The 24,185-nt window shown below is 46.8% G+C and overlaps 1 protein-coding gene across 2 annotated transcripts in view; it reads right to left on the bottom strand.

Annotated features, from left to right (window-relative positions):
- Positions 1-1,375: 1,375 nt before the first annotated feature.
- The window catches only part of SCARA5 (scavenger receptor class A member 5), a 146,646-nt gene continuing 123,836 nt past the window's right edge, over positions 1,376-24,185 (bottom strand). For both annotated transcript variants that reach the window (XM_030937978.1, XM_030937979.1), the window contains 2 exons: positions 10,868-11,065; positions 1,376-3,582 (listed from right to left, as the gene is read on the bottom strand). In XM_030937978.1, coding sequence (XP_030793838.1) covers positions 3,446-3,582; positions 10,868-11,065 — 335 coding nt within the window. In that variant the 3' untranslated portion in view covers positions 1,376-3,445. The remainder of the gene's footprint in view (positions 3,583-10,867; positions 11,066-24,185) is intronic.

Below are 24,185 nucleotides of genomic sequence, written 5' to 3'. Positions count from 1 at the left end.
TAAAATAAAATAAAATAAAATAAAGAATGACTATCATCACACAATGTTGCTGAAGAGACTCTAGGGTTCCTACGGGTGACAAAGTGGTATCTCCTTAGAGACGTGTCCAGGGCACAAGAGTGGGTGCATTTAACTATGACACACGTAAGCCCCAAATCAGGCACTCAAGACAGTCAGTCATCGTGTCTTTTAGATATTAAAGAGGGCGGAAAAAGGTATCACTGCTCTTTTCCATGTAACCTGTTTACAGAATGGGAAACGTCAGGCCTCTGAGCCCAAACCAAGCCATCACATCCCCTGTGGCTTGCACCTATCCCAGATGGCCTGAAGTAACTGAAGAATCACAAGAGATGAAAATGCCCTGCCCCCGCCTTAACTGATGACATTCCACCACAAAAGAAGTGAAAATGGCCGGTCCTTGCCTTAAGTGATGACATTACCTTGTGAAATTCCTTTTCCTGGCTCATCCTGGCTCAAAAAGCTCCCCCGCTGAGCACCTTGTGACCCCCACTCCCGCCCACCAGAGAACAACCCCCGTTTGACTGTAATTTTCCTTTACCTACCCAAATCCTATAAAACGGCCCCACCTTCATCTCCCTTCACTGACTCTCTTTTTGGACTCAGTCTGCCTACACCCAGGTGATTAAAAAGCTTTATTGCTCACACGAAGTCTGTTTGGTGGTCTCTTCACACGGACACGCATGACAGGAACCGCAAAGATTTGGGAGGGTGGGGGCACCACCAGGACTTTTAGAGGAGAAAGAAAAGGGTATTTCCTTTGTGGATTTCCAGAAAGTCAACTTTTCTCTGTTGACTTAGCAAATTATCATGTAGCAATCTCAGCACATTATTCCCAGAGGTGCCAGTTTAAGCATATGACCAGGACTATGCAGTGACCTGGGCCATCCCCACACACTGTTCAGGTCCTGTACCTGGAATTCCTGCCTGTCCTTAGACGATGGGGCCAGTGACTTCACAGAGCCAGTACCTAACTCTGGAGGATCTTCTTACACTGAACGGAACTCCGGAGGGAAGCACACCCCCAACTGAGGACTCTGGAGATGTGAGAAGGAAACAGACAGGTGTTCTTTTCTCTGTTGAATGCAAAAGCAGTTTTCTTGTAAGATGAGCCTTAGTGATGGTTCTGTTGCTTGGGACCCACTTCCTTTGGTTACCAAATAAGGCTTAAGCCATCATGTTCCTCGTTGTTCTTGGACAAGACCGTGTTATCGTCCAGAAGTATTAGGGTGACTTTTCCTATAAGCTGCTGACACTACCAATCCCCACTGAAAAATGATCACATCACCCAATTTCACCAGCCCTCCCCACACTCACCAGGTTTTCAGGAGAAGGAATGTATGTCGTGGAAAGCTTGTTAGTGACATGTTTTTGCTTTATTGAAATTCTTTCTTACAAAAGGTCTGATGTATTTTAGGCCAGGCCTAATTTCCTTTAGTCCCTGAAATGCAGGCCCATGGTCATTTCCATGTTCTCTGAAGTAGGTATGTAAACTAGTAGACTTCCATTTTTAAGGTTCACACACTTTTTAACATTGTTTTCATTTGATGTAAAATAAGACTTACATTTTTCCCTAATGAAAAGACCAAGTAAGAGAGTATGTGCGTCTTCATGGAAGCGATAACTGGATTCTTTGCCAGAACCGGGTTGGGAATTTAGTTTGTTCAGTGTGGCATCTTTTATCTTTAGTTTTTTTTTTTTTTGTTTTTTTGTTTTTAATTTAAATGCAAACCTTGCAATGTGCTGAACTATGTAGTAAAAAGTGCTATGTTTATATATGCATACATATATTGGCTCTGGCAAGGGATGCATGACTACATGCGTGTTATGTAAACATAGCAATTGGTCAGAAGGAGAGTTTCTCATCATTAGGACATTTAAGGAGTAGCAAGCATATTGGAAGCAAGAATGACCTAGGGCCACATTGACTTAGTTGTCAGCCAGGAGTGTTGCTGATCCTACACCTGGAGGGGCCCAGGTCTCTCCCCAAGCAGGCCGGTGCTCACCTGATATGACAGGTGATCGTGTATCTGAGGCCTATAAGTTTGAGATTCCCCCAAGGTGAGGTGGGTCTATACTCACTTGCTACCAGGTAGCTCCCCTAGTTCTCGAACACGTGTATGGCCCAGTTCTGCTCCTCATGTAAAAAGCAGAACATGATCTCCCTATCTCTAGGAGGAGGCTGCAGATTGCAGATTTGTGGAGGCCCAAGGCCCCTTATTCCTACTCCCCACCCCCAGAGGTTATAGGGAATCTTCATTTCCTTCCACCCCCAGGGGTTCCATTAGGACTTGTGTTTCCCTGACCACAGATTCACACCTGAAGAGGCTTGGAAGATGCAAAATCATCACCTTCAAACAGCTGAGACACACATGACTTGGCTTTAACCGTGACTGCCCAATGCCGGAGCACTGGACTCAGGTTTAACATGGGCAGCCCCCATGTCACCCTCCACATCAGCTTTCCTCCTACACTAACGGTCGGCCTGGAAGCCAATCATGTTTGACCTTGCCCTCACACCCTGGAGGTTCTGAAGTGTGCAACTTTCTAGTTACACGCCACACTTTCTAGTTACTGTACACAAGCTTTTTGCTCAGGCCAAGTAAAGACCATAAGTTCAGGTGGGAACATGGTCTCAGTCATTCTGTCTTCTGACTTGCAGGCTAGGTGAATGGACCAGTTAAGTGCTACCTGGAGGTAAGGGCGTATCCAGACTCACATGCCCTGGACCAATGCAGCTAAGTGGATACATAAATTTAGCACCCAAGATACTATTTAGCCTGCCATGGTAGTCATTCAATGTTAGTCTCATTCCCTTCTCCAAATCTAGCTGGATTTCTGCAGGTGACTTGCATTTCCCTCTTACCCTACAGCTGGCTTCTCCTCTATGTCACTTCCTCAAACTACCAAATGGGGAGCAGAGGCAGAGTAAAGGGGGGAAATTCATCACTTGACGTTGCCTCTTGCTGGAGAGGAAGATGTTGAAACTCTTGGACTAACGGAGGTTTGGGAATTGTCTGAAGAGTAAATGATCTGTACTACCACCCATCCCTGCTGCTGCACTTGTCTCTGACACATTCTCAGCATTCACCTGTAACTAAAAGGCCAAAGGGAACTGGGATATTGAGGCCTGGTGCATGGTGTTCAGAGGCTGGGCAAAGTGGTGATCCAGTTGACCAGGGCTCCTCATGCAGGAACCTGGTGGAAGACAGAGATGGGCAGTAGGTCCCAGAGTTACACTTTGGAGCACATGTTCAAGAGGAAAATGACGACTGGCCCCCGCGGTCCTGGGATGCAGGTGTGAGGACTGGAAGTGCTGGTTGGGGTGTGGCCGAGGCATGGTCAGGGCGGCCCTGAGCCATGCCCCACCCCAGGGATGCAGGAAGGATGCTCTGTGGGGGACCCCGAGCTTGGGCTCTGCCCACTTTCAGTGTCTGTTGCATGTCACACTGGCATCTTCAGCATGCCCACAGTTTGTTACCCCCCATTTGGAGAAGCTGCAGCGGAAGATAGTTTCCTCTGTGCCCTTGCAGGCGACATCATCCATCCAGATCCTCCCAGTGCCTGTGGAGACAGGGAAACACAGCTTCTAAGCAGATACACAGGAGGCAAGAAGGAGAAGAGAGAGCATGACTGCGTCTGCCCTTGACTTGGCTCTGCTGCACACTCAAATCTAGGGGCTTCCAGCTGCCCTCTCCACCTCCCCACAAGACCTCATACTTATTTTCTGGGATTAGTTTCTTGAGGGCAGAATCACAATAATTAATGGTGATGATGGTAGTAGCTATGAATATCGGCTATGTGTCAGGAGCTGGACAACCTCTCCTTTTTAGTGGAAGTGTCAGGACTGACTATTAAAGTCTTAAATTCTGTCATTCACTCTTGAAGTACATGGGTAAAATCCCTTTACAAAGAATGTCAAGAGAACATTTAAACCACTCCCCTGTTGTTTGGTTCTAACACATGAACTAAATGGCTTGAACATATTTTTGTTATGTAGACATTTTCAGCCCCTGTTGTCAAGGGATTGCCATGCAGTGAATCCGGGGATGGAGCAGGGACGAGAGGCCCCTTCCACCACCTCCTTGGATGTTGTTTCTTCTCCAGAGCCTCTTCCTGGCCTGGATAGCTGTGGCTCTTACACAATAAGCCCTTTGAGGCAGAGAATGATTTTCAGATTAAACGTCTCCTGGAAGACACATCGGTTTGCAAATTACCCAGGAAAAGGCTGCAAGCTCCAGGGCTCTGTGGGATTAGTCACACCCAAAGCAAATAAAGACTAACAAATAAAGAACAGCTCCAAGGTGACCCAGCCCAAATGCATATATAGGATCTTGAAACTCTAGCTGGTGTTTCACCAGGGGTTCTGGCTCACGTCCAGTCATGGGAGGACCAATATAATGGGAACAGGGTCATCGAGGGAGGAGCAGTGCATATCTGCAGTGACATCAACACTGCGGGGGATCATTCCCAGAGGAATTTGCCAGCAAACCCTCTCTGCTCCTCGCACCACCAGGTGGAGGCTAGAACTCCGTCGGCTCTAGGTACCAATCATGGCTTGAGCTTTAGAACTGATAGCTGATTACTCAAGGTGCAGTCTGAGGACCAGTGCTGTCAACATCACCGGAGAGCTTGTTAGAAAAGCAGACACACAAAATCTTCCTTCAGCTTAATCTCTCCCACTCTAGGTTCCCACACTGCCCCTAACCCCGCTCGAAGCAGCCCTGAGAAACATCGCCCATTATCTTTCCATACCACCCCATCCAAATTTTTGCTGCCCCAACACTTCAACACTATTTTATGTTATTTTTCTTATTAATGTAAGAAGACAGGAATGTCAGGCCTCTGAGCCCAAGCTAAGCCATCCTATCCCCTGTGACCTGTACGTACACATCCAGATGGCCTGAAGTAACTGAAGAATCACAAAAGAAGTGAAAATGGCCTGTTCCTGCCTTAACTGATGACATTACCTTGTGAAATTCCTTCTCCTGGCTCAGAAGCTCCCCCACTGAGCACCTTGTGACCCCTGCCCCTGCCCGCCAGAGAATAACCCCCTTTGACTGTAATTTTCCACTGCCTACCCAAATCCTATAAAATGGCCCCACCCCATCTCCTGTGCTGACTCTCTTTTCGGACTTAGCCTGCCTGCACCCAGGTGAAATAAACAGCCTTGTTGCACACACACACACACACACACACACACACACACACACACACACACAGAAAAGCAGACTCTTGGCCAGGTGCCGTGGCTCACGCCTGTAATCCCAGCACTTTGGGAGGCTGAGGAGGACAGATCGTTGAGATCAGGAGTTCAAGACCAGCCTGGTCAACATGACAAAAATTGGGTGGGCGTGGTGGCACATGCCTGTAATCTCCGTTACGCAGGAGGCTGAGGCAGGAGAATCACTTGAACCTGTGAGGCGGAGGTTACAGCAAGCCGAGATCATGCCACTGTACTCCAGCTTGGGTGACAGAGCAAGACTCAGTTTCAAAGACAAAACAAACAAACAAACAAAAAACCAAATTATTGAGTCCTCTGTGTGCTCAGTACCATTCTGATGAACAGAAAGAAAGACAAAACAACAGACGCAAAGGATTTCTGCCTTATGGAGCTAACGTTCGAGCTTCTATGTGTTTATTTATTCATAGTAGGAAAAAGTTACACTGATTCCTACAGCCTTCCATCTGTACCTCACACACAGAAGGCAGGAGGGCTATTTAACAGGTATTTAAGAGAGGGAAACTGAGGCCCCAGAAAGATTGAGTGACAACTCTAAGTATGTAACTATTGAGGGGAAGAGGCCCTGATCTGGCCTCTCGTGTTTGGCCAGTGCAGTCTTTTCTCCTCATACAGCCACAGTGCACAGCCCGTAACACTCAGCCAGGGGACGGCAAACCATGAGCCAGGTCTGGCCAATGCCTGCTTTTATAAATAAAGTTGTATTGGAACACAGCCCCACCCATTTGATTGCATATTGGCTAAGGTTGTTTTCCCACTCCAACTGCAGAACTGAGTAGCTGTGACAGAGACCACCTGGCCCACAAAGCTTAAAATATTTGCTATCCAGCACTTTATGGAAAATGTTGGCTGACCCTTGCACTAAAGCTATTTCCCAATATTTGAATCTTATCTTAGATAAAAGGACAAGAGGAGGTAATAATGCTATAATTAGAAGTGAACACTCCTAATTTTGTCTGCCTGTTCCCACCTACAAATCTATCTGATGTGCACTCATCCTTACCTCCTTTTCCATCTGTCTGTCTCCCTGGGAGATGCTCCCAGCTGCGCTAGGTCATACTCCCTTCCGCCGCCTCCTGGGCCTCCCTCCAGTCATCACCCTTCCACCTCTCCATTTGCATCACTCCAACACCTCCTGGACCAATTTAAAATTTAGAACATCTTCAAGGCCCTCCCATTTGGGTCTTTCCTTGGCTTCCCCCATGCAAACAGAAAATCTGATTACTATGCCCTGTCCAGGAGAAATTTTATGGTGCCAGACCCCTGGGAGAACTGTCAGGGCTTGGAGACAGGGAGGACTCAGGTTTGGCAGGCACTGGAATTCCTTCCTTCCTTCTATTTTTCCTTCCTCGCTCCCTTCATTCTTCCTTCTTCCCTCCCTCCGTTCCTGCCTGCCTCCCTCCCTCCCTTCACTCCTCCCTCCTTCCTTTCTTCTTCCCTTCCACATTTATCCAGCTCCTCTTATGCCCCAGGTAGTTTTGGGTTTTGGAACTATAAAGGTGAAGCCCTCAAGATGTTTCCATATATCGCAGGGATCAGGAGAGTATAAGAAGTGCTGTGATAGAGAAAAATGTGATGGGAGCACAGAGGAGGGTTATTCTATCTTGGGGGTGAGGGAGCATGGAAGGAGCCAGTGTGGAGAGGTATGGGTTGGGCAGGAGGCAGATGAAGAAGATCCTTGGGTGCTGAGCTAGGGAAACCCAGCTTGATTCTGAGAGCAATAAAAATCCTTTGAGGACCCAGGCAGGGAGTGAGGTGATCAGGTACTCATTTTAGAAAGATCCCTAACAGTTTGAGATCAGCCTGGGCAATATAGCAAGACCCCATTTCTCCAAAATAATAAAATGAAATAATTAGCTTGGCATAGTGGCATGCGCCCATGGTCCCAGCTACTCTGAAGGCTGAGGCAGGAGGATTGCTTGAGCCTGGGAGGTCGAGGCTGCAGCAAACTATGATTGCACCACTGCACTGCAGAGTGTACACTCCATGGGTGACAGAGGGAGACCTCATCTCTTAAAAAGAGAAAAAAAGAAGAAAGATCCCCAGCTTCCACAAGAAGAAAGGTCACAGGAGCTAGCCTGCAGGCGTGGTGGCCATGAGGAGTGGTTCCTGGAGGATTAGAGCCTCTACTGCCCCCATCTCCACCCCACACCTGTAGATAAGTGTGCACAACGGAGCTTGTGCGTGCTAACTGCTTGACATGCAGGATCTCCTTTAGCATTTATAGTAATTCTTCAACAGTGGAAGAACTGAAGCTTAGAGAGTGTATGGAATCTCGTCAAGGTCTCCAGCCACAAGTGGCAGATCCGGGATTCTGACGTGGGTGGTTTGATTCCAGGGCTGGGGCGCTAACCACTGCTCTACCTGCTAATCTCCTAAGGGGAGGACAGCAAGAACGACAAGGTGGGGACAGGTTCAAGGAACACCAGATGAGTGCATACTGGTGGGATCTGCAGGACTTTGGCACCAACCTGATGCAGGGAGAGGGAATGGTGACAAGGAAGAGGTGGCCCATGGTTCTGGCTGGGATGGGGTCTGACTGGTAGGATGGTTCTGGTGATGGTGATGAGTGATGCACAGGATCTGGTGGGAAGGAGATGTGTGCAATTGTGACAGCTGCCGTTAGAGGAGCCCATGGGGTTGTGTAGCTGTCAGGAAGGTCACTGGACACTCGGGTCTGGAGCTCCACTGAGTACTATGACAGAGGGAAGAGCTTGGGGTGACTGAAGCTCCAGGTGTGGAGGCAGCCTCCAGAGAGTGTGCAGAACACAAGGATAGTGGAGGTGGGGTGTTGGGGGTGCTGGGGAGAGGAAACTGACAGGAAGGAGGGGCGTGAGAAGAAGGCTAGGAGGCAGAGTGAGAGAGACCTGGGAGGCTCCTTCAGGCTCAACAGCGAATGAGCTGGGAGTGGGGTTGGGGCACCAGTGGGTAGGATGCTGGCAGGGTGGCTCTGCCTGCCGCCAGGAGTGACAGCCTTCCCGCCTCTCGGTCCCATGGCTACAACAGCATTAGAACCCTTGGCATATGGTTTAGAATCCCCCTCTACACTACCCGTGCTGTTGCCAGGGCAACGCTTGGTCACTCTGCCCCTCAGCCCTGCAGCTAGCCTGGTCCATGGCAGGTGCCTGGAAACCGCTTGTAGAGAGGAGGAGGAGAACATGGGTGGAGTCTGTGCTGGCAGAAAGCCTCAGTTATGCCAGCCCTCCCCTGTTCAGGCCCCTACGGCCCTCTGTATACCACTAGTGACACCTGGCCTGCAATCAGCCAAGGTCTTGAATAGCACGTGAGACCCATTAGGGCACCGTGATAGGGAAATAATGGTGCAAAAAATAGGGCCTTCGTGAAAGCAAGTCCAGCTTCCCATCGACCAGTTTAAAGAATCAAGTGGCAAGCTTAGAGCTTCCCCACGTGTCAAGAGGAACAGAGATCAGGGGAGTGAAAGAAGCCACAAAGTCTACAGGATCGCTGGCCTGGCACTCCAAGCCCACCCACTGCCTTTTCACCAACTGGCAGTCAGGCTAACATGACCTGTGATCTTCAAACTACCTATTCTGACTCCTTGAAAACAATTTATAATGTTTTTCCTCAAAAGGTTTTACTGCCACTTATTAGGAAGAAGCCTTCTTTGGAGTTCAAAATGGGAATTTGAGGACTACTCCTATTCTAACCAACAACAGCGGTGGTTTTCCTTAGCCAAAACCAGCTGGAATCCAGCCCCAAGCCTTAGGTGGGAAAACAGTATTCTTTCCTGGTGGGCTGCCCTTCGTGGTACCAGACCCCTTTGAACTCGCCCAGCAAATTCTGGCCCTTAAGACTGCACTCCCTGCCTGCTGGCTTGACAGATTTCACCAAAGGTCACTTTCAGTCAATTACCAATGAGATCTACGGGATGAGATTTGGACCAAGAACTGTAGCAACCCCTGGTGGGGATGAAGAGAAAGGTGGAGGGAGGAATGGAGGCTTCTACCTCCAGTCTGGATATGACCTGGCTCTGAGTCCCCATCTGGAAGGGACATGCCACTTTCTCCCCTCACCCTGTGCCATGGGTCCCTGTAGCCATTTAGCACAGCAGGTTGGACAGCGATGACCTCAGGCAAGATAGCAGGTACGCCCGGCTCCGCTCCATGGTGTGGGGAGCCCTGCTGTCAGCAGGCTGCCATCCGCGGGTCACCAGGGGGCCTGGTAACTGGGTGTGAGAGGGTCAGCCCCAATCCCTCCCCACGCCCACCTGGTCTTCTCCACAGGTGAGCAGCAGCATCTTAAATCCCAGGGGGCCCAGGCTGGGAGACCCATCCCAGAGCCTGCAGGCCCTTTAGTTACAGACAGGACACCAAGACCCAGAGTGCAGAAGCGACAGAGCCAGGACACGCTGTCAAGGGACAGCTCACTACTGAATGAGTGTGGGGAGTACCAGGTTTGTGCACGTGGGACCATTGTTTTAGTTGTGAGTCAACACAAGAGTCTCTGATTCTTTCCATCAGGAAACAAATGCAGGGTTCGAATCAGCCATCTACCTAAGAAGGGTCTGTGCCCCGTCCTCAGAGTCTGTTGTGCCATCTATAGGAAGGTCAATGTGCTTCAGCATGTCAAAAGGAAAGCAACCAAAATGATGAAGGCTTTCCAAATCTTGTCATATGGGGACAAGATGAATACTGGGGATTTTCACCTGGAGAAGAAAAGACTCAGAGAGGCAGAGACAGCCCAGCAGAGTGGTTCAAATACAGACTCCTAAGACACCTGCTTGAGTCTAAATTCTGGGTCTGACATTTGCTAGCTGTGTGACCTTGGGCAAGTTACTCAACCTCTCTGTGCTTTTATTTCCTCATTTGAAAAACTGGGATGGCTGTGCACGGTGGCTCATGCCTATAATCCCAGCACTTTGGGAGGCCAAGGTCAGTGGACTGCTTGAGCCCAGGAGTTCGAGACCAGTCTGGGCAACATAGTGAGACCTCATCTCTATTAAAAATAAAAAGTTAGCTGGGGATGGTTAGTAGTCCCAGCTAGTCAGGAGGCTGAGGTAGGAGGATCACTTGAGCCCGGGTGATCAAGGCTGCAGTGAGCCATGACTGCACCATTGCACTCCAAACTAGATGACAGAACAAGATCCTGTTCCCCTCCTCAAAAAAAGAAAGAAAAAAGAAAAACAGCGATGATACCTGTATACTTCATAGTGCTGTAAAGATGAAATGGGTGAATATTTGTTACATGTTGAGAACATAGCCTGGCACAGAGTATCATATCAGTGTTAATGATAAAAACATAATAGAGCCGTGAGAGCAAGTTATAAAGGTCTGAGGAGCTAGCCGGGGGAGAGAGACCACAGCAGCTGTGCCTGGGACACAGGACTGGGGAGGGTGGTATGGGACACCACCAGGAGACAGGACTTAGATCCAGTGAAAGGAAGAATGTTCTAATCATCAGAACTGTCTGATGACCACCGGAGGTGGTTGCCTGGGGCAGAGCAGTGAGTTCTCATTGCAGCAAGCATTCGGGGAGAGGCTGGGGACCTTGCGGAATTGCAGTGGAAGGGACTCCGGCTTTGGAGGAGGGCCCAGACCTAGGATGTGCAGGCCCTCTCCCATGTCCTTTACCCTCAGAGCGCCTTACCTTGCCCGAATCGAGCTGTGCGGTACACCTCCTCCACACCGCGGAAGCCGAGCATGCGGCACACCACATCTCCGTCCTTCTTGTCCCAGCCGTCGTCACACACAGTGCCCCAGCGCCGGTCGTGGTACACTTCCACGCGGCCCTCGTGCGGGCCTGAACCGTTCACCAGACGGATCATCATCGGGGCCTCCACACCACCTGCCAGAGCAGCCAACTGTCACTACCCAGCTCTGGACACACCAGGACCCGCCCCCAGGGGTCTTCTGTGACTCCCCCTATCCCTGGGTAGGAGGAAGAGAGGGCTGGGGCCCAGCTATATCAAGACTTCAGCCCCAAAATCTCCCTGTGCCTCTCCTGCCTTTTGCCAGCCTTCTCTCCACCTAAAAAATAATAGCTTTTTAACAGTACGGTGCTGATACAAAAACAGACACAGAGACCAATGGAACAAAATAGCCCAGCACACCTACAGCCATCTGATCTTCGACAAAGTTGAAAAAATAAGCAGTGGGGAAAGGACTCCCTATTTAATAAATGGCACTGGGATAGTTGGCTAGTCATATGCAGAAGAATAAAACTGGACCCCTACCTTTCACCTTATACAAAATTATATAAGTCAAGATGGATTAAAGATTTACATTTAAGGCCTCAAACTGTAAGGATCCTAGAAGAAAATCTGGGAAACATTATTCTGGACATTGGCCTTGAAAAAGAATTTATGATTAAGTCCTCAAAAGCAATTGCAACAAAAACCAAAATTGACAAGTGGATGAGTGGGACCTAATTCAACTAAAGAGCTTCTGTACAGGAGGAAAAAACCCCAAAAAACTATCAACAAAGTGAACAGACAACCTACAGAATGGGAGAAAATACTAATATTTGCAAACTATGCATCCAACAAAGGTCTAATATCTGGAATCTATAAGGAACTTAATTCAATAAGCACAAAACAAATAACCCCATCAGAAAGTGGGCAAAAGAGGGGCCAGGCTTGGTGGCTTATACTTATAATCCCAGCACTTTCGGAGACCAAGGCAGGAGGATCACTTGAGACTAAGGCTTCAAGACTAGCCTGAGACTGGGCAGCATGGGGAAACCCTGTCTCTACAAAATAATAATAAATTAGCCAGGCACAGTGGCCCATGCCTGTGGTCCTAGCTACTCGGGAGGCTGAGGTGGGAGGATCACTTAAGCCTGGGAGGTTAAGGCTGAGTGAGCCATGTTTGTGCCACTGCACTCCAGCATGCATGACAAAGTAAGATCCTGTCTCAGAAAAAAAAAAAAAAAAGTGGGCAGGAGACATGAACAGATATTTCTCAAAAGAAGATATACAAGCAGCCAACAAACATGAAAAAATGCTCATCATCACTAATCATCAGAGAAATGCAACTCAAAACGACGATGAGACACTGTCTCATACCAGTCAGAATGGCTATTATTAAAAAGTCACTCATCAACAGATGCTGATGAGCCTGTGGAGAAAAGGGAATGCTTACACTGTTGGTGAGAATGTAAATTAGTTCAGCCACTGTGGAAAGCAATTTGGAGATTTCTCAAAGAACTTAGAACTATCATTTGACACAACAATCCCATTACTGGGTATACATCTGAAGGAAAATAAGTCATTCTACCAAAAAGACACGTACACTCATAAGTTCATTGCAGAACTATTCACAATAGCAAAGACATGAAATCAAGCTAAGTGCCCATCAGCAGTGGATTGAATAAAGAAAATGTGGTACATATACACCATGGAATACTATGCAGCCATAATAAAGAACAAAATAATGTCCTATGCAGCAACATGGATGCAGCTGGAGGCTGTTATCCTAAATGAATTAATGCAGGAACAGAACACCAATACCTCATAGTCTCACTTTTAAGTAGGAGCTAAACACAGGGTTGGGGGCAGGAATACAAGATGGGGGAGGGTTGAAGAGGGGATAAGGGTTGAAAAACTAACTACTGGGCACTATGCTCACTACCTGGGTGACAGGATCATCTATACTCCAAGCTTCAGGATCACACAATATAGCCAGGTAACAAACCTGCACATGAACCCCCTGAATCCACAATAAAAGTTGAAATAATAAACAATAAAATAAAATAGCCTTTTTAAAAGCGTAGTTTTAGGTTCACAGAAAAATTGATTGAAAGGTACAGAAGAGTCCTGTATACACCACCCCTCCCCCTGCACACAGCCTCCCTCATTATCAACATCCCCCAAGAGTGGTGCATTTGGTACACTCAATGAACCTACATCGATGCATCATCATCACTCAGAGTCTACAGTTTACATTTGGGTTCACTCGTGGTGCTGTGCATGTGATGGGTTTGGACAAATGTATAAAAACGTGTATTTGCCATTACGATATCATACGGAATCTTTTCACCGCTCTAAAAGTCTCCTGTGCTCCACCTATTCAGTGGGACTATTCATGTCTCCCTCCTCCCTACCTCTGGCAACCACTGATCTTTTTTTTTTTTTTTTTTTTATTATACTTTAAGTTCTAGGGTACATGTGCATAACGTGCAGGTTTGTTACATATGTATATTTGTGCCATGTTGGTGTGCTGCACCCATCAACTCGTCAGCACCCATCAATTCATCATTTATATCAGGTATAACTCCCAATGCAATCCCTCCCCCCTCCCCCCTCCCCATGATAGGCCCCGATGTGTGATGTTCCCCTTCCCGAGTCCAAGTGATCTCATTGTTCAGTTCCCACCTATGAGTGAGAACATGCGGTGTTTGGTTTTCTCTTCTTGTGATAGTTTGCTAAGAATGATGGTTTCCAGCTGCATCCATGTCCCTACAAAGGATGCAAACTCATCCTTTTTTATGGCTGCATAGTATTCCATAGTGTATATGTGCCCCATTTTCTTAATCCAGTCTGTCACTGATGGACATCTGGGTTGATTCCAAGTCTTTGCTATTGTGAATAGTGCCGCAATAAACATACGTGTGCATGTGTCTTTATAGCAGCATGATTTATAATCCTTTGGGTATATACCCAGTAGTGGGATGGCTGGGTCATATGGTACATCTAGTTCTAGATCCTTGAGGAATCGCCATACTGTTTTCCATAATGGTTGAACTAGTTTACAATCCCACCAACAGTGTAAAAGTGTTCCTATTTCTCCACATCCTCTCCAGCACCTGTTGTTTCCTGACTTTTTAATGATTGCCATTCTAACTGGTGTGAGATGGTATCTCATTGTGGTTTTGATTTGCATTTCTCTGATGGCCAGTGATGATGAGCATTTTTTCATGTGTCTGTTGGCTGTATGAATGTCTTCTTTTAAGAAATGTCTGTTCATATCCTTTGCCCACTTTTTGATGGGGTTGTTTGCTTTTTTCTTGTAAATGTGTTTGAGTTCTTTGTAGATTCTGGATATTAGCCCTTTGTCAGATGAATAGATTGCAAAAATTTTCTCCCATTCTGTAGGTTGCCTGTTCACTCTGATGGTAGTTTCTTTTGCTGTGCAGAAGCTCTTTAGTTTAATTAGATCCCATTTGTCAATTTTGGCTTTTGCTGCCGTTGCTTTTGGTGTTTTAGACATGAAGTCCTTGCCCATGCCTATGTCCTGAATGGTACTACCTAGGTTTTCTTCTAGGGTTTTTATGGTATTAGGTCTAACATTTAAGTCTCTAATCCATCTTGAATTAATTTTTGTATAAGGAGTAAGGAAAGGATCCAGTTTCAGCTTTCTACTTATGGCTAGCCAATTTTCCCAGCACCATTTATTAAATAGGGAGTCCTTTCCCCATTTCTTGTTTCTCTCAGATTTGTCAAAGATCAGATGGCTGTAGATGTGTGGTATTATTTCTGAGGACTCTGTTCTGTTCCATTGGTCTATATCTCTGTTTTGGTACCAGTACCATGCTGTTTTGGTTACTGTAGCCTTGTAGTATAGTTTGAAGTCAGGTAGCGTGATGCCTCCAGCTTTGTTCTTTTGACTTAGGATTGTCTTGGCAATGCGGGCTCTTTTTTGGTTCCATATGAACTTTAAAGCCGTTTTTTCCAGTTCTGTGAAGAAACTCATTGGTAGCTTGATGGGGATGGCATTGAATCTATAAATAACCTTGGGCAGTATGGCCATTTTCACGATATTGATTCTTCCTATCATGAGCATGGTATGTTCTTCCATTTGTTAGTGTCCTCTTTTATTTCACTGAGCAGTGGTTTGTAGTTCTCCTTGAAGAGGTCCTTGACATCTCTTGTAAGTTGGATTCCTAGGTATTTTATTCTCTTTGAAACAATTGTGAATGGAAGTTCATTCATGATTTGGCTCTCTGTTTGTCTGTTACTGGTGTATAAGAATGCTTGTGATTTTTGCACACTGATTTTGTATCCTGAGACTTTGCTGAAGTTGCTTATCAGCTTAAGGAGATTTTGGGCTGAGACAATGGGGTTTTCTAAATATACAATCATGTCATCTGCAAACAGGGACAATTTGACTTCTTCTTTTCCTAACTGGATACCCTTTATTTCTTTCCCTTGCCTGATTGCCCTAGCCAGAACTTCCAACACTATGTTGAGTAGGAGTGGTGAGAGAGGGCATCCCTGTCTTGTGCCAGTTTTCAAAGGGAATTTTTCCAGTTTTTGCCCATTCAGTATGATATTGGCTGTCGGTTTGTCATAAATAGCTCTTATTATTTTGAGGTATGTTCCATCAATACCGAATTTATTGAGCGTTTTTAGCATGAATGGCTGTTGAATTTTGTCAAAAGCCTTTTCTGCATCTATTGAGATAATCATGTGGTTCTTGTCTTTGGTTCTGTTTATATGCTGGATTACGTTTATTGATTTGCGAATGTTGAACCAGCCTTGCATCCCAGGGATGAAGCCCACTTGATCATGGTGGATAAGCTTTTTGATGTGCTGCTGCATCCGGTTTGCCAGTATTTTACTGAGGATTTTTGCATCGATGTTCATCAGGGATATTGGTCTAAAATTTTCTTTTTTTGTTGTGTCTCTGCCAGGCTTTGGTATCAGGATGATGTTGGCCTCATAAAATGAGTTAGGGAGGATTCCCTCTTTTTCAATTGATTGGAATAGTTTCAGAAGGAATGGTACCAGCTCCTCCTTGTACCTCTGGTAGAATTCAGCTGTGAATCCATCTGGTCCTGGACTTTTTTTGGTGGGTAGGCTATTAATTATTGCCTCAATTTCAGAGCCTGCTATTGGTCTATTCAGGGATTCAACTTCTTCCTGGTTTAGTCTTGGAAGAGTGTAAGTGTCCAGGAAATTATCCATTTCTTCTAGATTTTCTAGTTGATTTGCGTAGAGGTGTTTATAGTATTCTCTGATGGTAGTTTGTATTTTTTGGGTCCGTGGTGATATCCCCTTTATCATTTTTTATTGCGTCTATTTGATTCCTCTCTCTTTTCTTCTTTATTAGTCTTGCTAGTGGTCTGTCAATTTTGTTGATCTTTTCAAAAAGCAGCTCCTGGATTCATTGATTTTTTGGAGGGTTTTTTGTGTCTCTATCTCCTTCAGTTCTGCTCTGATCTTAGTTATTTCTTGCCTTCTGCTAGCTTTTGAATGTGTTTGCTCTTGCTTCTCCAGTTCTTTTAATTGTGATGTTAGAGTGTCAATTTTAGATCTTTCCAGCTTTCTCTTGTGGGCATTTAGTGCTATAAATTTCCCTCTACACACTGCTTTAAATGTGTCCCAGAGATTCTGGTATGTTGTATCTTTGTTCTCATTGGTTTCAAAGAACATCTTTATTTCTGCCTTCATTTCGTTATGTACCCAGTAGTCATTCAGGAGCAGGTTGTTCAGTTTCCATGTAGTTGAGTGGTTTTGATTGAGTTTCTTAGTCCTGAGTTCTAGTTTGATTGCACTGTGGTCTGAGAGACAGTTTGTTATAATTTCTGTTCTTTTACATTTGCTAAGGAGTGCTTTACTTCCAATTATGTGGTCAATTTTGGAATAAGTGCGATGTGGTGCTGAGAAGAATGTATATTCTGTTGATTTGGGGTGGAGAGTTCTATAGATGTCTATTAGGTCCACTTGTTGCAGAGATGAGTTCAATTCCCGGATATCCTTGTTAACTTTCTGTCTCGTTGATCTGTCTAATGTTGACAGTGGAGTGTTGAAGTCTCCCATTATTATTGTATGGGAGTCTAAGTCTCTTTGTAAGTCTCTAAGGACTTGCTTTATGAATCTGGGTGCTCCTGTATTGGGTGCATATATATTTAGGAGAGTTAGCTCTTCCTGTTGAATTGATCCCTTTACCATTATGTAATGGCCTTCTTTGTCTCTTTTGATCTTTGATGGTTTAAAGTCTATTTTATCAGAGACTAGGATTGCAAACCCTGCTTTTTTTTGTTCTCCATTTGCTTGGTAGATCTTCCTCCATCCCTTTATTTTGAGCCTATGTATGTCTCTGCATGTGAGATGGGTCTCCTGAATACAGCAGACTGATGGGTCTTGACTCTTTATCCAGTTTGCCAGTCTGTGTCTTTTAATTGGAGCATTTAGTCCATTAACATTTAAGGTTAATATTGTTATGTGTGAACTTGATCCTGCCATTATGATATTAACTGGTTTTTTTGCTCGTTAGTTGATGCAGTTTCTTCCTAGCCTCGATGGTCTTTACATTTTGGCATGTTTTTGCAATGGCTGGTACCGGTTGTTCCTTTCCATGTTTAGGACTTCCTTCAGGGTCTCTTGTAAGGCAGGCCTGGTGGTGACAAAATCTCTAAGCATTTGCTTATCTGTAAAGGATTTTATTTCTCCTTCACTGATGAAACTTAGTGTGGCTGGATATGAAATTCTGGGTTGAAAATTCTTTTCTTTGAGAATGTTGAATATTGGCCCCCACTCTCTTCTGGCTTGTAGAGTTTCTGCCGAGAGGTCTGCTGTTAGTCTGATGGCCTTCCCTTTGTGGGTAACCCAACCTTTCTCTCTGGCTGCCCTTAAGATTTTTTCCTTCATTTCAACTTTGGTGAATCTGGCAATTATGTGTCTTGGAGTTGCTCTTCTCGAGGAGTATCTTTGTGGTGTTCTCTGTATTTCCTGAATTTGAATGTTGGCCTGCCCTACTAGGTTGGGGAAGTTCTTCTGGATGATATCCTGAAGAGTGTTTTCCAACTTGGTTCCATTTTCCCCCTCACTTCCAGGCACCCCAATCAGACATAGATTTGGTCTTTTTACATAATCCCATACTTCTTGCAGGCTTTGTTCATTTCTTTTTCTTCTTTTTTCTTTTGGTTTCTCTTCTCGCTTCATTTCATTCATTTGATCCTCAATCGCTGATACTCTTTCTTCCAGTTGATCAAGTCGGTTACTGAAGCTTGTGGATTTGTCACGTATTTCTCATGTCATGGTTTTCATCTCTGTCATTTCATTTATGACCTTCTCTGCATTAATTATTCTAGCTATCAATTCTTCCACTCTTTTTTCAAGATTTTTAGTTTCTTTGCGCTGAGTATGTAATTCCTCCTTTAGCTCTGAGAAGGTTGATGGACTGAAGCCTTCTTCTCTCATCTCGTCAAAGTCATTCTCTGACCAGCTTTGATCCATTGCTGGCGATGAGCTGCGCTCCTTTGCAGGGGGAGATGCGCTCTTATTTTTTGAATTTCCAGCTTTTCTGCCCTGCTTCTTCCCCATCTTTGTGGTTTTATCTGCCTCTGGTCTTTGATGATGGTGACGTACTGATGGGGTTTTGGTATAGGTGTTCTTCCTGTTTGATAGTTTTCCTTCTAATAGTCAGGACCCTCAGCTGTAGGTCTGTTGGAGATTGCCTGAGGTCCACTCCTGACCCTGTTTGCCTGGCTATCAGCAGCAGAGGTTGCAGAAGATAGAATATTGCTGAACAGCGAGTGTACCTGTCTGATTCTTACTTTGGAAGCTTCATCTCAGGGGTGTACTCCACCCTGTGAGGTGTGGGGTGTCAGACTGCCCCTAGTGGGGGATGTCTCCCAGTGAGGCTACTCGGGGGTCAGGGACCCACTTGAGCAGGCAGTCTGTCCGTTCTCAGATCTCAGCCTCCGTGTTGGGAGATCCACTGCTCTCTTCAAAGCTGTCAGACAGAGTCGTTCGGGTCTGCACAGGCCTCTGCTGCTTCCCCTGTTGTTTTTTAGCTGTGCCCTGTCCCCAGAGGTGGAGTCTACAGAGACAGGCAGGTTTCCTTGAGCTGCTGTGAGCTCCACCCAGTTCGAGCTTCCCAGCGGCTTTGTTTACCTACTTAAGCCTCAGCAATGGCGGGCGCCCCTCCCCCAGCCTTGCTGCTGCCTTGCGGTTAGATTGCAGACTGCTGTGCTAGCAATGAGGGAGGCTTCGTGGCTGTGGGACCCTCCCGGCCAGGGGTGGGTATAATCTCCTGGTGTGCCCGTTTGCTTAAAGCGCAGTATTGGGGTGGGAGTTACCCGATTTTCCAGGTGTTGTGTGTCTCAGTTCGCCTGGCTAGGAAAAGGGATTCCCTTCCCCCTTGCACTTCCCAGGTGAGGTGATGCCTCGCCCTGCTTCAGCTCTCGCTGGTCGGGCTGCAGCAGCTGACCAGCACCGATTGTCCGGCACTCCCCAGTGAGATGACCCCAGTACCTCAGTTGAAAATGCAGAAATCACCGGTCTTCTGTGTCGCTCACACTGGGAGTTTGACACTGGAGCTGTTCCTATTCGGCCATCTTGCTCCGCCCCCGCAAGGAATTTCTTTTCTTGACCACTGATCTTTTTACTGTCTCCATAGTTTTGCCTTTTCCAGAATGTCATAGTTGGAATCATACAGTATCCAGCCTTTTCAGATTGGCATCTTTCACTTAGTAATAAGTAAGTGAACCTTCATGGAAGGTTCCTTCATGTCTTTTCGTGGCTTGATAGCTCCTTTCTTTTTAGGACTGAATGATATTTCATTTTCTATGTGCACCATAGTTTACTCATCCATTTACCTACTGAAAAACATCTTGGTTGCTTCCAAGTTTTTGCCTGGATGAATAAAGCTGCTATAAATATCCATGTGCAGGTTTTCATGTGGATGTCAGTTTCAGCTCATTTGGGTAAATATCAAGGAGTGTGATTACCAGATTTCTCTCTACTGTTTGAGACCCGGTGACCAGCAGCCTTGCCTGCCAGGGAGGAGGGTGAAGGAGAAATAGGAAGTCAAGGATGGTTAAGGCTTTGTGGGCAGGTAGCCTTGCTGTGTCCTGGGAAATGTCTTAGCCCTGATTTGATCGTTCATGTTCACTTTCCCACTAGGCTGTGAGTGTGAAAGTGCTTTAAGCCAGAGAGAGCCGGTTGTGAACTTTGGTTCTGCCACTTACTATCTGCAACTGTGAGACACATTGGTTCATCAAATCTGAAATGCCACCTGTTGTAACGGGCACCTCACTGTTTTATATGCCACTAAGAAGGAAAAAACTCTGGTGTAGGTGGCAAATTATGTCAAGTGCCGGATGCTTCCTGATTTCACAGATATGTAAATGTGTGTCACAGAATCAATGAAACATGGCAATAGATGTGAAGAGCTCAGAATAGCTGGCATATAGTAGGCCCTTTCAACCTGAATGACTTTAAGTTAGCCTCACAACCTCTCTAACAGCATTTCCCCAACTGCGACATGGGAACAACATCCACACTGCAGGACTGTCATGCAAACACAACGCAACAAAGCTAAAGGGCTCTGGGCACACTCCTGGCCCATGGAAGCATCAGCAATGCGGGTCTCTTCCCCCTTCTCTGAGGGCTGAGCCCCTGCTACATGGATCTCTAAACTCAGTGCTTAGCACACGGCCTGGCTGGAGGAAATGAAAAATCAAAGTTTGCAGAATGGAGTAGAAAGTCATTCCTGAGCATTACAATGCACTGGGTCTCCAAGGGGAAATATTGGTGACTCAAAGAACACCAGAGCAACTGAAAGAAGCCTTTGGATCATCACAAAGCCAGGGTTTGGCTGGGAAGTCATGGTCTCAGGGCGATACACATGGTCAGTGCCAGAGCTGGGATTACAGCTCAGGTTTCCTGATGCGTCTTCCCATATCCTTTTCACCATCCTGCCTGCCCCACTACTCCTGGGGGCTATTTCCCCTGCTGGGACCTGACCTGAGCATCCTCACTTGATAAGATACTGGAGTGGTCAGTGGGTCTTTTCAAGATCATTAGGAACACCAAATTCCACGGCCAATCCAGACCTACTGAAAGAGAATCTTGGGGCAAGAGTGAGGGATCTATATTTTTCCAAGTGTCCCAAATAATTCAGAGATAATTGGTTTGTGGGCTGTGGACTGGCATTTGGATTAGACAATCCATCAGCAAGGTTCCTTCTAGCTCCAACCCTCAGTAATCCAAGGTCAGAGAGGAAATCAAGGTCATCTCTTTTTAAAGCCAGAAACCACTGGTGTCATGTGGGTGGGGGTAGACATTGTACTGGAACCCAGTGACAAGTGGGTGACACAATGCAGGAAAATGCCTATGTGAACTACCAGAGAAAATAACAAACCTACTCAAGCCCTGCTACCAATAAATGTGGCACTCCTGGACTTTTGTTTTTCCTTTATCTTTTATTTGGCCAAGTGGGCTGGAAGGAGCCTCCTTTTAATGACTGTGATTTGGCAAAGACCTTCACAGGTCCTGAAGGAGATGGCAGAATTGACATCTGTGCCCTATGAGAAAGGAGAGAACTCAGAACTGGCTACATGCCTGGGCCAAGAAAACCCTAGAAAATTCTGCAGAGGCACCAAGGAAGCCACCAGGAAGCGACCCCAACCCCAGGAAGGATGCTAAAGACTATAGCGAGAGCACCAGGGATGCCTCCTCTTGATATTGGATGTATTTGCTGTGTATCCTTCGTCCCTGGCCAGGTGACTGTTCTCTCCATACAGACTGCAAATACAAACTCATGCAGGCTGTCTCCAAACAGGCTGAGGCTGCGCAAGAGAAGAGAGATCCTGGAGAAGAAAAACATGGAGAGGAGCTGGAATTCAGATGCTGGGTCTGACACCAAGAAACTCCCTGGGAGCGGTAAGGACAGGCTAACCTGCAGCCAGCAGCACCAAGGGGGACCTGGCTGCTGCGTGGGGGCTTGGCCCTGGGTTGGCTGAGGCCAGGCTGTCAGCCCTGGTTTCTTTCAGACTTGCCTCACCTCTGGCTGTGCCAGGGGGCCTACAATAGAAGCCACAGCGTGGAGTCAGCAAGTAGGGCAAGAAGTGGCAGGAGGATGCTGTGAGTTCCAGAGCAGGCCAGGCAGAGGTCACGTGTGGGGTCAAAACAACAAGAAGAGACTGGGTGTGACTAGGCAGCCAGGGCAGACGGTTGGAGACTCCCTGACTTAGCCTCTCTGTTCTGGCCAGCCTGAACTCACTTTGTGCACATACTTGTTTAGCCAAGTAAGTGACTAAGAGTCTATTAGACAGCTGTGGATATGCCCACGAAAAGAGTCCCTGACCTCATGGAGCTGACATTCTAGGGAGAGCCTGGCAATACAGCTAGTCAACAAAAACAGAACCATAATCATAGCCAAGCGGTGATAAGAGCATAGATGGGAACAGAAGCACAGGAAGGAAGTACAGAGTGAGGCAGGCACTATTGTGGGCAAATGAACAAAGGAGTGGAGAGTGACGGCAGGCGCCATCTTGGCAGAGTGGAGGAGGTAGGGAATGAGAGAGAGGGCAGGCACCATCTTGGCCGAGTGGACAAGGAAGGAAATGAGAGCGAGGGCAGCCACCATCTTGGACAGGTGGACAAGGGAGGGACTGGGAGGGCAGGTACTATCTTGGACAAGTGAACAAGGAAGAGGGTGGAGAGTGAGGAGTGAGAGCAGGTGCCATTTTGGACGGGTAGAGAAGGAAGGCCTTGAATGGAGACCTGAATGAGCTGATGAAGGACATGGACTCCCCACCTCGGAAAACCCCTTTCTATACTCTGGCCTAAGCTTTCCTTGTCTTTTAGATCTCAGCTTAGATGCCTCTTCTCCTTTCCTGGTCCCCACACCCAACAGGGCCCCTTCTAGGTGCATGCTTATAGCTTTGTATCATAATTGCTACTGCTATTTTCTCTCTAAGGACACTGTGAGCCTTCTGAGGATCATGTGACCTGGTACAGGGCCCAGTGCACTGAGATGTCCAGCCTGTGCAAAGGGAAGGCGTGCATGAATGGATTAATACATTAATACTCATTAATACAGACCCAGATGGACAGGTGCTGTCTGGAGGGCATGGCTCCCCAGAGTCCAGGGTTTTGTTGGCAACCTGAATGGAGAATCCACCATCAGGGCCCCAAATCTTCAGCATCCTCTTTATTACATCACAACCCTTCTAATCACACACTTGCTGCCTTCTCTACTTGAGATGGCTCTGGATTCTGGACCTGGAGCTCAGGCTATTACAATGACTGTACATCTCAAGTGAGAGAATGGGGACATGGCTGTCAAATGATCATGGTGGTTGCAAAGGGAAGTCTGGAAAATGTCATTTGGATGCTGAAATACTGAAATTCCCAAGAGGTCTCAATGTATATAGAAGTGATAGAAGAATATTTGGAAACAAGACACCTTCAAAAAATTGAAAACATATGATAACCATAATTATGGGATGCATAGCATCGATTTCAAGGATGTCTCTGGCCCATGGCCCATGCTTACCATGCACCAAGCAAAGTCATGGCCTGCAGGGCTCCTCATGGTCTCCTCAGTAGGGACCACATTGATCTCAGGAACTGAAAAGTGCCCTCAAGGGAGAAAAAGAACTAGAGAGCACCTGGGTGAGGCTGGACAAGGCACCACTCCACCCAGACCCCAGTGTCAGTTCATCAAGCACGGAGGCCTGCTCCTCACCACCTGTCCCCAGACCCCCTAGACCCAGGGCTTCCCTCCATGGTGGAGGGCCACCTGCCCACAGGGTCAACAGATGCTGTCTGCCCCAGCAAGGTCAACACAAATCTGAAAGCCACACCTTCTCCCCTGGACTCGCCCAAATCAGAGGTCACATTTTGTTCTAGCTCCACTTCACAGAGCATGGCCCCAAGCTGTGGATTTTGCATCCTTTTCTCCCCACCCACAAAATCTCAACTCTGTGACCACCTCTCTGGGAAACCACAGGCTGAGGTTTGACTTGCTTATGATGTAGGCTGCCCCGATTCAGGAACTTGGAGTCTACATTCAGAAACTCATGTCTCTGGCCTCCTTTGTCCCTGAAGAGGTATAGGGGAGGCCGGCAGGCAGCCAGGAGCCTTTCCCAGAGCTAAGCAATGAGGCCACCTCCAGCAACACACTTGGGGAATCACCAATGCCCTCCATCAGCGACTACCCTCTAGCCTGAGAAGGACGTCATGATTTAAGAGGTTTGGGTTTCTGTGGGCAGAGGTTTAAATTCTGCTTTT

The sequence above is a fragment of the Rhinopithecus roxellana genome, chromosome 9, assembly GCF_007565055.1.
Source record: "Rhinopithecus roxellana isolate Shanxi Qingling chromosome 9, ASM756505v1, whole genome shotgun sequence".
Classification (NCBI taxonomy): Eukaryota; Metazoa; Chordata; class Mammalia; order Primates; family Cercopithecidae; genus Rhinopithecus; species Rhinopithecus roxellana.
This window is presented reverse-complemented; position numbering and strand designations above follow the sequence as displayed.